Below are 17,513 nucleotides of genomic sequence, written 5' to 3' on the forward strand. Positions count from 1 at the left end.
TATTGTTGTAAATAAAGATATATTAATTGCTGTTCCAGACTGCCTGTTGAAAGTTTCGAAAGTTTTGTCTACTCCAACTATGACAAGCACGCCACTGGAAATCAATCAGATTATTTGATTGTTATTTGTTCTTTGACCTGGATCGATTGTGGTGAAAACTTGGTGGCTATAACATGAATGAATAACATGTCAAACAAGCTAAAAAAACAAGAACATCTGGGCTAATCATCCCAATGTTTGTCCTTCATTTTTGAACCACCGATGCGTCACGCTGTTATCTCATGATGAACATTTTTCGTGCAAAGTCTTTTCACCCAGACAAGCCAACATATTACATGGAATTTTTAACAATGTCGCTTGAGTGTGACTGACATGCCTTTCTGTCATATTTTGCACGGACACGTATCATTCTTACGGTGAACTTTAAAACTGTGCTAAGTTATGATTGATCCCCCAGTACATGGCCCAGTTGGAGCCAAGAAATGCCAACATATAAGAAATCCTTGAGCAGGACAATGAACTTTGACCTGCTGGCATGTGTCGTATACGCAACACGAAGGCTCTCATGATGAGCATGTATTCTGTGCAATGTATTCTTACCCCAAACGTACAACAACATAACGGCCCGGACTGAGCCGAAATACAATGGCCCTTGAGTGTGACATTGACCATTGACCTACTGGAACTTAAAAGTATTAGACAGTTTTCATAAAAGTCCATGAGCGCTAAACATGTACTTGGAGAAACCTTTTAGTATTCAAAGTATTGATCCATACCATAAAAGTGCATAAGTGTCATATGAGGAAACCTTATTATATTCAAGTATTGATACTTTCCATAAGTGTCCATGTGTGTCATCTGTAAAACATATAGTATTCAAAGTATTGATACTTTTCTTAAGTGTCCATGAGTGTCATATGAGGAAACCTAATTGTATTCAAAGTATTGATACTTTCCATAAGTGTCCATGAGTGTCATCTGTGAAACATGATAGTATTCAAAGAATCGATATTTTAAATAAAAGTCCCATGAGTATCATATTGGGTACTAAATTACTCCTTTGACGAATATCCGAACCCGACGATTGCTGTTCAACACCTCCTTTGGCTTCAAATTTATGCTTTAGTCACACTTTGGGATGTGACGGAGTCAAGCCATAATGCAGCCATTATATGGTGCGAGCAGACATTGATTTACTCAACAACAACAACAGCAACAACAAGAACAACAACAGTGATACATTCCTTGAGTGTCACTGAATACCATATAGAGAAATCTACAAAAAATCAAACTACATGATCGGGTCTGTGTTACAAATGCAGTTCCTATCTATCTTCCTTCCATTGTATTAAGGAGACCAATATTGGGTCTCCACTATCTCTTGGTAATTTGTGATTCACTTACTCTTGTTTTAGATCCGTAAAAAGGACATATGCACTAAACTTGACCAATATTTTTTGTTTGAAGATGTTTTATTTATGAAATCCGAAACAATGCGTTGGATTAATGAGGAGGAGGAAAAATACTGGTACGAATTATATGAAAATGTGAACGTTTATTGATGTACAACTAATTTGTATGTGGTACAAGCAACCGATACATTGAAGCAGGTCTTTCAAAAATATGCGGCGGCTAAGTTAACCAACTCGGTTATCGAGATATCCAAATAGGTTATAGTTAACATAACCAAAACGATCCCCAATGCATCCCACAATGCATCGATAGCATGGTTCCGGTCAGTGCGCGTTTTGCCTTATTTGTAAACACTTTGTCGTCTGAAACAACAACAACATGGCTGACTTGACAGGTGATGCGACAGCTATTCGAAAAAAAATCGATTAACTTTTCCGATTCACAAAAGGCAGCCATAAGGGAAGTGGCTGTGGCGACATATTAGGGAAAAAAATGCAAACAAAGTCGGGGGGAACACAAAATCACAGCAGGACAATGCATGGATAAAGATAACCCAAGCAGTAAATGCTGTCGGCCGTGCATTTCCCAAGGTCGATGAGGTTAAAGGTATTGAATCTTGTTATTTTGTTGATGATATAAGAATATATATATATAAACATAATAAATATGAAAATAAATACCAGTATGAATCAATGAGAGTTCAGCTTTTAATACATTGAGACTTTCGTCAATGGTACTTGAACATACTTAAAAAAGTAGGTTAGATGCTGGTCACTCTATTTTGCATACACATACATAATGCAATTAATGGCCTTTTATCATTTGACTAAAAACTCTGGTTAAGGTCTTGCATGTAATCTTATTGATCCATTCATGCGTCACCAAAACTGTGTAATCCTTTAACTTAAAAAGGTCTGAATAGTCGATCGTGCTGTGTCATTGATAGCTCTTGTTAACACTGATTATTAGTATTGTGATTAAAACAAATGTTTTTTGTACATTTTCTATAAAGAAAGCATGGTTATGATTGTTTGTTTGTACTTGGCATAAAATACTATTGATGAGACTAAGTTTTATACATAACTATTTTGTATTTGTATGTAGGCACATGATAGTGATGATTTGTACATATATGTATTGGTATTGAATTACTTCATTTATATACACTTTTCACAACTTGTTCATGTTCAACTTTATTCACTCTTTATCCTTTTTTAACCACGAATTATTACTGTAGTTCCATCACCAGAATGTCATTTTGTCCTCCCGCTACGATGAGCCTACTAGTGTGGGTGCTGTACCAGACTGCAGATGGTTGGTTGATGCCATCTCCCGCCATGACCAGTGTGGCCAGCATCTTCCTGCCTTCCTGGTCAACCTGCACCACTGTATTGGATCTATTCAAACACGCAAACACATGTCCACCCTCACTCACATGTATTCTGAAAGGCCATTGAAAGTCAGGGTCATGCAGAGTGGACAGAATGTTGCCTGATTTGTCAATAACAATCATTTTATTGTGGCTGGAGGCTGGTATGTATAACTTCATGCCGTCTGTGCTCAAGTCAAAGCGGTTCACTGTAACTCCGCGAGATGTGTCTTCATATACCTTCTGTACCAGCCTCCCTGCCATTGTATACAGGTACAGTGTAGTGAGGGAGCCCACATACAGCTGGCCCTCATGGTGCTTGATGGAGTAACATTCATGGTCAACTGAGAACTTCCTGGTCATCTTGATGGTGTCTGCTGACACCGTGAGAAAGTTGACCTCATGCCTGACAGTTTTTTCGTTAACAGTTACAGCAACTTGATGGTCTGAGATGTGGCAGATGTCCAATGGATATTCAGGGAAATTACAGTAGGATGTCACCTTGTATTCACTGTCTAACACCTTTCCTATGCAATTGGAAGTGTCTACCAGCACAATCTCTCCTCCTGTAAGTTCTGTAATACCACGAATTTCACAATCCTGTTTGTCTTTATTTATATTCACTACATATGTTTTCTTTTTTTTTACCTTGACAACCTTGCATTTATTAGAGGATTGATTGATTTGTCCATATGATTGCATTAACTGTGGATCAGGACACCCCTGGATTGTTCCTAGTGCTTTCAAGTCAGATAGCAATTGTTGAACGCGTGTGTCAGGCTGGAAAGTGATAGTTGCCTCTTGTTTGTTGTCCATCTCGCGGAGAATACTATTGGCCTCTGCCATTTTGTCCTTACATTTCCTGAAGCCAATGAATGAGTTGGATTCTTTGGTCTGGAGTTGGACAGAGTCCAGTAAGGCATTGAGTTGGTCATGGAGGAAGTCACAGTGGTCAATATCCTTCTGTAGTGATCCATCCAGGTCAGCCAGGACACTGTTCATCTGTACCTCTGTCCTTTTCTCCAGCTCATCTAAGACCTCGTTCAGTGAAGACCTCAGGGTCTTGATCTTTGTCAGCATGGACTTTCCTGAGCTATTCATGGAATTCTGGTTCTTCTTTCTGGCCTCGCTCACCTGATTAAGGCTGGCTGTTACCTTGGTAACATTGGCTGGAAGCTGCTTGAAGTCATCCATACTATGTATGCCCTTGGCCAGGTCTGATATCAAGCTGATGCTTCTGCACATCCTATTTAAAAAAGGGTATAAGATGGAGAAAATTAATTCCTTAGTGCTCGTTCCTTGTAGTTTGGACGAACAAATGGGTTTACATTTACACATTTTATATTGGTCAGACTTACATTGCTATTTGCATTCTAATTCTTCAAAAATACAATACAAACAATATGAACTCATAATTATGAAGGGTTCTCATACATGTATCACTCACCTGTGATTCAGTGACACACAGAGGTGACAACAGAGCTCAGCATGATCTTCACACAGTAGTTCCAAGATCTTCGGAGGGTGAAGGTCGCACGTTACAAGTGCATCACCTTGCCCCACCCACTTGTCCACATCGTTACGACCCAACACAACATGGCGCTTGTGTATTTTGGCATGAAATATCAGACACTTGTCACAGTAATATTTTGCGCAGTCCCCACAAGAATGGTTGGCCTCTATGTTGAGATTGTCATCTTTACACACGGAACAGGAAAAATCATGTATCTCATCAGAGGCAATTAACACAGAATCTGTCCATGAAGTCCTATGTCTCGAAGCCATTGTGATGAATGTAGATGGTGTGTCCACTTTTTTAAGTTTCCTCTGTTATGTTTAAAAAATATTAAGATTTTTAAATATTTATCAGCATGTGGTGATCTCATCGCCCACGGAGATCTGAATAATTTATATCCCGTAAGTCTTTATTTCTTCAATTTTCAACCAGGAAGTTTAAACCCTTCGTCAAATAAATACAAAATTCCCCGGTTTATTGTAAGATGGTTGTAACTCAGTATAAATATAGACAGGCTTACAACAGTTTCGCACTAAGTCCTTGATATGTTTTAGGTATTATGATATAATGTACATGCCAAATACTTTTGAAATAGCAATGTAGCTATGAACAATATATACCCGACCGAAAACTTGGTTATACTGTTATCACTGTCCTGATTGAGTGTTATAATAAAAGTATGCTGAAACCTTTTGAAATAACATGAATTCATCAATATGTTAGCACTGTATTTGATAGATCAATGCAAAACTGATTGTTAAGCAAATTGAAATATCTATATTTTGTACTTTAGTTGGTTTATGTTTTCATGATTGGGAAATATAAGCCCATTTAAATTTTAAAACAGATGTGTCTTTGTCATTATTTCATTTACTTTGTTGAGTCTATTAAATTAAAAGAAATATTTTCATGCACTTGTTGTATTTATCATAATGATGAATTGAATGATAAATTAGTCTTGTTTAATTGTGCTGTATTTGTAACTTTTATTCAATTTGTAATTAAATGCAAGCCAGATTGCCTTACAAATTCTTGCTATTTTCCGCAGGAGTTTAGCGATTTATCCGATTTGTGAATATCAAGTTGTCTGAGGAGCAGTGTATAACTTATAAATAAAATTTATCCATAAAAAAAACCTTCAACAAAATAATTGTTCTGAATTATGTTTACAGAAGAATCTAAACTGGTAGTTTATTTGATTTTCAACTTGAAGATGACGGTCGTTTCAAATGCTCAAGGAGAAGTCAACATGGAACATGTTGTACCTATGTAATAGACATTTTATGCCCATTCCACTTGGTGGTTGAGGCTATATAGGAATCACCTTGTCCCCCTGTCACCTCAAACTTTATGCACAGATTGTGTTGACGAATAGTGAGAGTGCAAATGAAAATTATTTAATGTTTGGAGTTTTCGATTTGTGGTATTTTTTTCATTTAAAATTAGTCTGATCTTTAACTCCAACAGTTTTTGAGATGTTGACTTAAAACTTAATTCACAGACGGAAACTTGTGAGGAAAAATGCAATGCACATAACCATTGTTTTGTATCTGGTATTTTAGGATAAATCACCTTTCATAATTTCTATGAAATACATTGCTGCCTCCTCACGGACATTGGACATTCAGAGTGCATACACCACTCCCACTCCAAGTGAAATTCCATAACAAGAAAGTGGTGATGTGGGAGTATTAAAAACATCCAGTCATAACTCTAGTTTGAACCATTGACGATAACTGCATGTGACTCAAATATGCAATTTTTGTACTAATCATATTGATGAATTAGTCTCGTTTGATTGCACTGTATGTGTACTTATTCAATTTGTAATCAAAAGCGGGCCATATTGCTTTAGAAATGCTTAATATTTTATGTAAAGGATAATAGCGATTTATAGGCTTTGTAAATATCAAGTTCTCTGAGATACACTATATCACGCGTTAATAAAAGCAATCTATCAAAAGATTGGAACAAATAATTGTACTGAAACGAGGTTTCAGCAGAACATCATGTGCGAGGGATAGGATGATCTTACACGAGCGGCCATGTTAGATGCCTTTGCTCCCACCTTAGTTAAAAAAATATCGTAAAAATGTATCTAAATTATGATTAGATTTGAGAAGAGTCTAAACTGGTAATTTATTTGATTTGGAAGTTTAAGATTAGTACATGCTTTAGTTATGCAATAAAAATTTCTTACCCCCTAGGCTATATAGGAATTACCTTGTCCCATTGATCATCCTGTAAGTCTGTTCTGGCCAAACTTGAAAGTGGTGCTGTGGGGTATCCGGTGATAGTTCTAGTGTAAACTATAAACAATAACAATCCTATATTTATATGAAAACAACAACAACATTGAATACTACACTAACATTACATTAAATGACTAAGGAGGGTATAACCGGTGCACACACCCTCCCGTGAATCATCATAGTGAATTATTTATGTAAACATCAGAAAAAAAGGAAAATCATACACATAAATGCTTCATCTTAGATTAAAAATCCCCTCTTTTAAAACATGTAATTTACTGCCCTGAGGGAGGGGACACATTTCCAGAGTTATACCCCTCTAACACCAAGTCCACTACTGCAATAGCATGATAAATGACTGCCAAACATACATTATAGCTCTGAATGAACAAGCCTTTCACAATATACAAAAAATATCAAGGAGAGAAAAAACTTATCTGGTTGACATTTACACCTTGTGTTAATCCAGAAACCATACAAAAGTCCTCAAGAAAAAAAATCCGTGTTAAAGAGATAGTTATAGCTCTATGTTTTACCACAGATAGTTTCTGAAACCTCCGGTGCCACGAGGGCCAATGGTAGACATATTACTTAAGGATGTTATAGGCTTCTAAATGTGTTCAAAGCTGATATATTGAAATCAATAACATGTGGATTCACAGTAAATCAGTCACATTGGGCCATACTTAATTAAAAGAAGTTAGGCCTTACCTGACTCACAATTATACTGACTAACAAATATCATGAATCGCAAATATGCTGACCCACAAATATGTTGACTCATAAAATAAACTTGATCTAAGTTTTCTTTAGCCTTTCTGAAGGTCATGTATTTCATGAGTATTTTTAGTGCGATTTACCGCCTCCTAAAGGCTATTTCCCCATGCACATTTTTTCACTTTTCCCCAAAAATCATTTTTTTTCCAAATTTGATGTAAACAGATTGCGTTATTGAATTAAAAGGTAATGTATATCTTAAAAATAAACAAAATCTTGACAAGACTAGCTGTTTAACAGTACAATTTATAAACAAACACGTAAAAACATTGCAAAGCCTACATTTTTCACAGAAGTGGTAGCAAAATTCACAATTCTAAAAATTTATTATAATTTACATGGTTTTTGTGCATCGTTTTATTAGTGGACAATTTTATTCAATAACCTTTTTTCATAATTGGTCACAATGTATCATGTCACCTGACTCAATTTAAACAGCCCTTGTCCAATTTGCATAAAGGTTTCAATTGTAATAGGATAGACATGCTATTGTAAAGTTGATCCATGTAACATATTAGTTCTAAATGAATTGACAACGTTTCAAAACCATGTACTTCTAGGGATGGCCCAATTACGCAGCGTAATCCCCACATCCCGAAACTTAAACAAGATGTTCTCTACCATCTTAACCTCAGTGACAAGGCGAATGACCTTCCAGCCATGTTGGATATGTCAATGTACATGTGCATTTTGGTGCTATTAAAAAACATGTCACATGTTAATATGAGCGGTATTACTAACATATATGTATCCATATGTTATTTTTGACACAGACAATTGGCATTTTATTAAAAATGCTCATTTTTTTAGCTCTGCTGGCCAAAGGCTAGAAGGGCTTATACCATAGCGTGATGTCCGTCGTGACCGTTTGTCGGTAAACATTACTTTTGAATTCGATCAACTTTTCAGTTTTTATGTTTATTTAATGAAACTTATTCAGTAGTTAGATATCCATTAGAGCTTAGTTCTTTTTTAAACCAGTCAAATCCACCTAAGTTGCCAAGTTAAAAATTAGTTAGGGAGATAACCTGTATTCTGTTAGACTTAGTGTAGTCTTTTTTCCTTTTCACTCCCTTGCCGTTGAGGTAAGAACTCAGTTTCAGGGAGACAACCTGTATTCTGTTAGTGTATTTTTTTTTCTTTTTCACTCCCTTGCCGTTTTTTAAGTTCAATGGTAAAGTGATGAACATTACAAAGCGCGGCTAAAATAATTTTAAGTGCATAAGTGATTTCAAGTACAGTGGTATGACAATTCCATCCCGACCCAATGGGAAAACATGCCAGCAGTCAACATTGTTTTTCAAATGATAGCCATTTAAACAGAAATTCGGTGGATAACAAATTTAATTGCTTAACATCAGTTTTATAAATCACATGAAAATACTGATAAACACATTATTTTCATGCACATGTCTCATACCTGGTATACAAATGTGCGAATTCATCCTGTATCACCATCTCAAAATTGTATTTTGGCACAAAAACAACAGACAATTATAAAGCATCTTACATGATACTTGTTTTCTGAGATTAATTATGCATTAAATCTAACAGACATTCTTAGTCAAGTTTAGGCGAAATGATGCTTTGCTTTGAGTTTTCGAAAATGGGGGAAATCCAGAAAAGTACTCGATTTTTTCCATGTAGTTCTGAATGAACCATGTAAAACCAGCCGGATCCTCCTATGTATGACTGAATTATGGCTTTTGCAAAAGTATACTCCAATGAATATAAACGGGTACAGAAAGTTGTGTATTATATTACTTGTATGTACATGCTTTGGATAAAATAATCCAAAAAATGCCACGACAGAGCATAGGCTCTGTATTACGAGCAATATTTAACTGTATAATAAGAAAAGTACTTTCTGTTAATGATAAATAATCCTGTCACAGTCCATCCTCAGTGTTATTCTGCAGCAACCGGCATTCCTGGATCGGAACTTGCTTGGCAGCAATTTCTTATTATTCTACATCCTGTGTTCGATGCCATTACGTTTAATAATATGTAATATTTTGTTTGTTCTTGTTCTACTTTTGTATTGATTAAGTTGTACATATTTCATTTTAGAAACTTGTTAATGTTGATGGTGAATTATTCTGTTATTACTAAAATATACAAGATATCACAAGTCAAATAATTTTTTGTAAGTTTCATTTTGTGTATCACATTAATAAAGAAATAAAACATTAATAAATATATAGTTTTGTCTGCTGCAACTATGTCAAGTACGCCACAGGAAATCAGATTGTTAAATTGATATTGTTCTTTGACCTGGATCGAATTTGGTGGAAACTTGGTTGCTATAACATAAATGAAAGAAAGATATGTAAAACAAGCTAAAAAACAAGAATATCTGGGCTGATCATCCCAATGACTGACCTTCACCTTTGAACCAACGATGCGACACGCTGTTATCTCATGGTGAACACTTTTCGTCCGAAATCTTTGCACCCAGACTAGCCAACATAATGAAGGATTTTTTAAAAATGGTGCTTGAGTGTGACTTACTTTTGCCTTTGTGCCATATTTTGCACGGACATATAGTATTTTTATGGTGAACATTTATTCTGTGCTAAGTTATAATTAATCCCCAAACACATGGCCCAGTCGGAGCCAAGAAACGCCAACATATAAGAAATCCTTGAGTGTGACCTTGACCTTTGACCTACTGACATGGGTCTTGCGCGCCACACACATGGTTCTCATGAAATCAAGATAAATAAATATATATAAAATGGGAGGAGGTAGGGTTCGGGTAAAAAAGAACCTGGAAGAACAGGGACTCAAAAGTAAAGAAAACTTATTATTATTAAGTCCATAAGTGCCAGAAACCTTTTAGTATTGAAAGTATTGATACATTCCATAAGTGTGCATGCATATCGTATGGAGAAACCTTATTGTATTTAAAGTATTCAAACAGTTCATAGTGTCCATGAACGCCATATGGAAAAGTCTTATAGTATTCAAGTCATTGAAACATTCAATAAGTGTCCATGAGTGTCATCTGTGAAACATAATAGTATTTAAAATATTGATGCTTTCAATAAGGGTCCCTACAATGCATTGGATTTATGATGAGGAAGAAAAAATAACTGGTAAGAATTATATAAAAATATAAATGTTTATTGAGTACAATTAATTTGCATTTGTTACAAGCAATTGATACATTCAAGCAGGTCTTCTAATAAGAATTTGAAACTAAGAGTTTAAACTAAGTTCTATGACATTCATTTTGGAAGTTTATGTCTCTTTTTTAAACTCTTTAAACTTGTTCAGTATTGTACAATTATTTATTTTTATTAGCAAAATATAACTTGTTTTCCCTTTTATTTCAAGACTGATTGAAAATATGGCCATACAAACTACTTTAAAGGGTTTAGCCACCATATGGTTACAAAAATCGGCAAATGCGACATTTTCTCAAAACAAGCTTAGAATTGCCAATACTTGCTACTATAAGACCGATAATACTTGAAAATCACTTTACATGATTAAAAAATATTTTGTCGCTGTCTCAGCCGAATTGAAACGTTATTAATAGCGCATTTAGGTTTCCCTGTTTATAGTGTGTATATTTAGCGTGTAAAAGTCGTTTGATAATAACAGATACATATACCGACGCATATTGTATGAACTTGGATTTACGTGGTACACAGACCCAATAATGTTTTCAATTGACATGACAAGCAAAATCTTCGAAAGACGTGTCGCAAGGTATGTGCTACAATATACGATTCAAAGCATTGTACACAGCAGTATAAATTTTATGTCAGTTTTTGAACTTTTTTGAACTTTTTTCATGCGGTTGTATCATCTTATGTCTAGTCCCTTGAACTGCAGGTTTTGTTATTTTTTTTAACTTTTAAGCCTTCATCTTTGGTACTCTTCAACTGAATAATATTGGAAAAATAAGTTCAACACTAAAGGGAGTCAGGGAGTTCGAACTTCCAATTTTTGCTTGATATTGCTTCCAATTTTCGCTTTGGGGCATCTGTCAGACTCCTCATATATAGTTCTAGCAAAAGGAAAACATGATAATGAATTCTGAATTTGTGTATTATCATCTATAAGCCGTTTTAAAATGTGTTCAGAAATATACATTTTAGATAAATTCGCTTAAATGTAGGACTGTGATTTGATCTTATACTGCTCTCGGCCCATGTCAATAATGATTGTAAGGCGTAATATGTTCAAGGCGTAACTTTGTTTTGACGCAAGCTGCGTTTTTTTTAAAAATATATCCTAAGTAGAATGCTTGCATATATTTTGCCTGTAACTTTACGGTTGACCCGAGCACTCTTAAGCAGCGTAAGGTTTTCATCCAAGATATATAATCGAAACAGAGCCGGTCCGGATTCCTTGATTTTGACACGATTTCCTAAAACTTCCTTAACAAGATGACGCCAGGAGTCTTTTTTAATTTTATAACACTAAAGTTTCCCCACAAAAAATGGAAACATTTGTACATTCAATTTTTGGAAGTTGTAGCCCATTTTTGGGGGGCGACAAGAAAAATCCAAACTTCTTGTTCCGAAAGCCCTTTCATTAAGTAAACGTGATGCATATTGTGTTAAAATTTGGCTTGAGCTTTAATATACATCATGGGTTTGTGAGATATTTTTATATGATTATCATCAAATTAATCACTCAAAATCTCAGATATAGAAAAAAGTGTGTTTGATTTCCTTTATCCTCAGTAATAATAATTAAATTCAATCCAATGCAATTGCTTAGGTCTTTAAGGTACAATTTATATAACCAGTGATTTTTGTGTTGATATTTTCTTTATTCTTTTGAAGACACTGCAGATAAATGAGATGTAAACAATACCTGCTCTTATAGTGTGAACAAAAAAGCCAAAGCATGTATATTTACTTTTAAGTAATCTATTTTGGCATAATTTTGTACTTAACCGAACTCAGAATGTTTCCCAACTTAGAAGGATATGTTTTTTAAAATCACTCTTAATATTTTGTTGAATCAGAAATCTGACTACAAAAGTTTTATCTGGTTGATCTAATTTAATTTGTAAATATTAGGTGTTTAAGGTACTAGTGTTGTGGTTGGGCGAAATTCATCCCCATTGTAACAATCCCAAGAAGTATGTTTTTTCTTAACTATTATTGGACTCAAAATTCACAATCCTGTATTGTCTATAGTTTGTTTATGTTATCTCTTAACAAATTAATTTGTACAGTTGTGAAAAACAAATATTAAAGTTGTGCTTGGATGGCTTTGACTCTGTGAGCATCTGACATACTTTTTAATTTTTGAAGTTACAATAATGAACTTTTGACCATGTGTACAGTAAAGATTTTTCAGATTCGGATTTCACGACATTCCGGATCAAAACTCAATACTAATACCCCTTTTATTATATACATGATTTGTTAGATCACTTAAAAGCCACATGTTTTCATAATAAATGTCATTTTAACGACGCACTTTTTTGTTTTATGACGTCATTTTAGCATCGCGCAACGATACTTGTTATGACGTTACGTCACAAGAGTGGAATACGGCCGTATTGTACTGGAGTGGAATACGAACTACCGTAATTTGCGATACGTATTGCGTGTGGATTTATGATGAGTGTATAATAAAGTGATGTAGTATTGACCTCCTACTAGTTCGTAATGACAATTCTAGGCTTGATTGGAAGAAATACTGTATTTTACTGTATACTGTGTTAGGACCATGTGGGGTCTACCCCTTTTGATACAATGTCAATGGCCCTTGAAATTGTCAAAAGTGCTATAATTGAGATTGTGAAAACAATAGCGCCTCCATATGTTACCTGATGTTTACTAAGCTTATACAGTAGTTAGATATTGACTTGATCACGGATTCTTTCGAACAACAATCTGATCCCCCTGTGTATGACTGGAATTTTTACCTTGAAATTGTCAAAAAATGCTGTAATATGGCTTGTTCACTTCATATCTGATCTTCACCACACTTAAACAGTAGTGAAATATTATTGAGGCCTTTCGAAACTTTTCGAAACCATCCAGATCCGCTATGAAAAAGCATGAATTGATTAGGACCCTTGAACTAGGCAACGTTTATGTAATCAATAGTGCCTCCATATTTACTTTCCATGTTAAATGTTACAAGACTGTTATGACAGAACACATTTACTAACACAAAATGTTCCAAGTGAACTTTCTGCTTGTTGCCTTTCACCCATACGTACATACTCTGGATAGACAATGACAAAAAACATGCCAGTAATGCGTAGGCCCTTATAGGCCTATTGTGTTTATATTCTCAACTACATACTCGTTTTCAATGTTGTTTAAATTTCAATTCACACAGATATGTAGCTAAGTAATGATGCTACAGCACAAAGATAATTTGTAATTAAGACTGATATTCGCTAAGATCTTAATTGATACGGCCCAAGCATTTTCTAGGGAGAGAACTCCAAAACCCCTTCAACCACACTTACACTTACACAATACATTTATTTTCAAGCTTTAGAATAGAACCAAATTAAATACAAAACAATTATCAACAATAAATAATAAATAATGTCTGCTGCATATCTGCCAGACATACGTTGTAACTTTGAAAGCTGGAAGATTTATTTATTGATGAAATCTGAAAAAATATATTAGAAAAGTGATGATGAAGATGAAAAAAGAGGTTAGGAATATGAAAAAGTATAGCTTATATCATATATACTACCTAATCTAGCGTCAGCGTTACACATTGGTTAAGGTTTTGCATGTGAGCTGTTATCTCAGCAAATACATTATTGCACTGAAACTTTAGCCCTGTATGCCCAACTAATCACCCTACTTAGCTAACGAAGTAAGATGAGTCTACTTTTAATACCATGTATATTATTGGCCATTATTTTTCGACTTTGAAACTCTGATTAAAGAGGCATGTAAGCACACATACATCAATTTCTCAGCAAGTACCTAATGTATTGCATTGAGACTTTACACAGCGGCATTTAAATAACCAAGTTAGAAAACTTTTTGCATAAAATGCAAATTATGGCCCTTTATTATTCGACTTAAAAGTTCTGGTTAAGATTTTTTTTGCATGTAACCTTTTAAAACTTGAAACTTTAGACATGTGTTCCCAAATATACAACCGACTTAAATAATCAAGTTATATAACACTATCATGCAATGCAAAATATTTCCCTTTATAATTCAACTTAGCAATTCTGGTTAAGGTTTTGCATCAGCACACGTACGTTTTTATCCCAGCAACTTCCGTCAATGGTTATCAAACAAACAATCAAGTAAGATACAAGTATCTCTAGTTTGCATACACATGTATAAAATTATGACCACTTCTAATTTGACTTAATCATTTTAGTTAAGGTTTTGGATGCAATCTTATTCAACAATGATCCATTCATATTTCACTATATCTTTGAAATCATTTAACTTAAAAGCAGCTGAATAGTCGAATGTGCTGTCTCTGTGACAGCTCTTGTTAATAGTATTGAGATTAAAACAAATGTTATTGACATTATTATACATTTACTACCAAGTAAGCATAGCTATGATTTTCCATTAATACTGGGCATAAAAACATTATCATAATAATAATTATTATACATTAACTGTTTATAATTTGTATTAAGGCACTTGCCACAACTCATAAAACGTTTCTTTACTGATACAATATACAAATGCAAATGAACAAAATTGTATAAGTGGGTTTAACACAACATCCGTGATAACGATAATTTGCACACACGCACACGCACACACACATATACATACATATATATTGGTATTGAATGACTTCATTCAAATAAGCCTTTCACAACCTATCCAGGTTCATCTTTTATTCACTCTTTATTCTAGATTGAACCCTTATGTATTTTACTTTAGTTCAATCACCAGGATGTCACTTTGATCACCCCCTACGATGAGCCTGCCATAGTGGTAGCTGTGCAAGACTGCCTGTGGTTGGTTGATGCCATCTCCCTCCCTGACCAGTGTGGCCAGCTTCCTCCTGCCTTCCTGGTCAATCTGCATGACTGTATGGGATCTATTGAAACACACAAACACATGTCCACCCTCACTCACGTGTACACTGCTGGGCCAATCAAAGTCACGGTCATGCAGTATGTCCAGAATGATGCCTGCTTTGTCAATAATAATTACCTTATTCTGGCTGGACGCTGGTAAGTATAACTTCATGCCATCTGTGCTCAAGTCAAAGGGGTTCAACGTAACTTCGGCAGATGTGTCTTCGTATACATTTTGTACCAGCCTCCCTGCCATTGTATAAAGGTACAATGCAGTGAGGGAGCCCACATACAGCTGGCCCTCATGGTGCTTGATTGCGTTACACCAATGGTCAACTGAGAACTTCCTTGTCATCTTGACGGTGTCAGCTGACACGGTGAGAAAGTGGACCTCCTGTCTGTCAGTCCCATTGTCAACAGCTACAGCTACTTGATTGTCTGAGATGAGGCAAATGTCTTGTGGATACTCAGGGAGATAACAGTAAGATGTCACCTTGTATTTGCTGTTAAGGACCTTTATTGTGCAGTTGTTACTGTCTACCAGAACTACCTCTCCTCCTGCAAGTTCTATCATACCAGTAATGAAACAATCCTCTTTGTCTTTTTTTGTATTCACTGAATATATTTTCTTTTCTTTCACCTTGAAAACCTTCGATTTATTATAGTACTGTTTGATATGTCCAGATGATTGTTCAAACTGCGGATCAGGATACCCCTGGATGTGTCCTAGTGCCTTCAAGTTAGACAGCAATTTTTGAGTGCGTGTGTCAGGCTGGAAAGTGATAGTTACCTCTTGTTTGGTGTCCATTTCCCGGAGAAGTCCACTGGCCTCGGCCATCTTGTCCTCGCATTTCCTGTAGCCAATGTAGGAGCTTAACTCTTTTTCCTGGTATTCAACAGTGTCCAGTAAGGCCTTGAGTTGGTCCTGGAGGAGATCGCAGTGGTCAATATCCTTCTGTAGTGACTCATTCAGGTCAGCCAGTACACTGTCCATTTGTTCCACTGTCCTCTTTTTCAGCTCATCAAGCACCTTGTTCAGTGAAAACCTCAGCGACTTGATCTTTGTTAGTATTGAACTGCCTGAGGTTTTCAGGGAGTTCTGATTTTTCTTTCTGGCCTCGCTCACCTGGTTGAGTCTGGCTCCTACATGGGTAACATTGGCTGGAAGCTGCTTGAAGTCAGTCATCTTATGTATGCCCTTGGCCAGGTCTGATATCAAGCTAATGCTTCCGCACATCCTGTTATTAAAAGGTATTAAATGGAGAAAATTAAGTCATTAGTCATTGTTCGTTACAGTTTGGACCGAAAAATGCGTTTACACACTTATTTTATATAGGTCATACTAAAACTGTTATGTGAATTTCTATTTCTTCTTGATACATTAAACAAATACAAACTCGTTAGTATGAAGGGTAAACTTATCACTCACCTGTGGTTCAGTGGTACACAGTGGCTACAACAGAGCTCAGCGTGATCCTCACACAGCAGTTCCAAGACCTTCGGAGGGTGAAGGTCGCACGTAACCAGGGCATCACCATGTCCCATCCACTTGGCCACATACTTCCGACCCAACACAACATGGCGCTGGTGTATTTTGGCATGGAATATCAGACACTTGTCACAGTAATATTTTGAGCAGTCCCCACAGAAATACTTGGCTTCTATGTTGAGATTGTTATCTTTACATACGGAACAAGAATAATCATGTATCTCATCAGAGGCATTTATCAACGAGTTTGTCAATGGTTTATGTTTTGAAGCCATTGTGATTAATGTAGATGATTTTCCCACTTTTTCAAGTTTCCTCTAATATGTTTAAATCATTTCAAGAATTAAACATCTATCAGTATGTGGTGAATTTATTGCCCACGGAAATCCGAATAATTTATATCCAATAAGTCTTTGGTTATTTATGCCAATTACTTTTAACAAAGATTTGGAGCTATGAACAATTTATACGAAACCTTATACATCCGTATAAACTTGGCATCGTTCTTAATATTTAAATTTGAATATAGTATGCTTAAACCTTTTGAAAGTTCATGAATATATCGATAGCTTGGCACAGTATTTAATAGATCAATGCAAAACTGATTGCAAAGGCAACAGAAATATTTAAATTTTCTATTACAGCTGGTTCATGTTTTTATGATTGGGAAATATCAGCCCTGTCTGCTGAGC

The 17,513-nt window shown here is 35.5% G+C and overlaps 2 protein-coding genes across 2 annotated transcripts; both read right to left on the minus strand.

Annotated features, from left to right (window-relative positions):
• Nucleotides 1–1,541: 1,541 nt before the first annotated feature.
• LOC128234256 (E3 ubiquitin-protein ligase TRIM36-like) lies at nt 1,542–4,885 on the minus strand. The gene is made up of 2 exons (XM_052948371.1): nt 4,230–4,885; nt 1,542–4,028 (listed from the first exon to the last, which is right to left on the minus strand). Exons 1-2 carry the CDS (start codon nt 4,565–4,567, stop codon nt 2,642–2,644), a joined length of 1,725 nt encoding a protein of 574 aa, XP_052804331.1. The 5' UTR covers nt 4,568–4,885; the 3' UTR covers nt 1,542–2,641.
• A 10,298-nt stretch (nt 4,886–15,183) lies between these two features.
• On the minus strand, nt 15,184–17,096 carry LOC128234406 (uncharacterized). Its single transcript, XM_052948623.1, has 2 exons — nt 16,762–17,096; nt 15,184–16,570 (listed from the first exon to the last, which is right to left on the minus strand). The coding sequence occupies exons 1-2, from the start codon at nt 17,094–17,096 to the stop codon at nt 15,184–15,186; spliced, it is 1,722 nt and encodes a 573-aa protein (XP_052804583.1).
• Between the last annotated feature and the right edge of the window lie 417 nt (nt 17,097–17,513).

The sequence above is a fragment of the Mya arenaria genome, chromosome 5 (assembly GCF_026914265.1).
Source record: "Mya arenaria isolate MELC-2E11 chromosome 5, ASM2691426v1".
NCBI lineage: Eukaryota > Metazoa > Mollusca > Bivalvia > Myida > Myidae > Mya > Mya arenaria.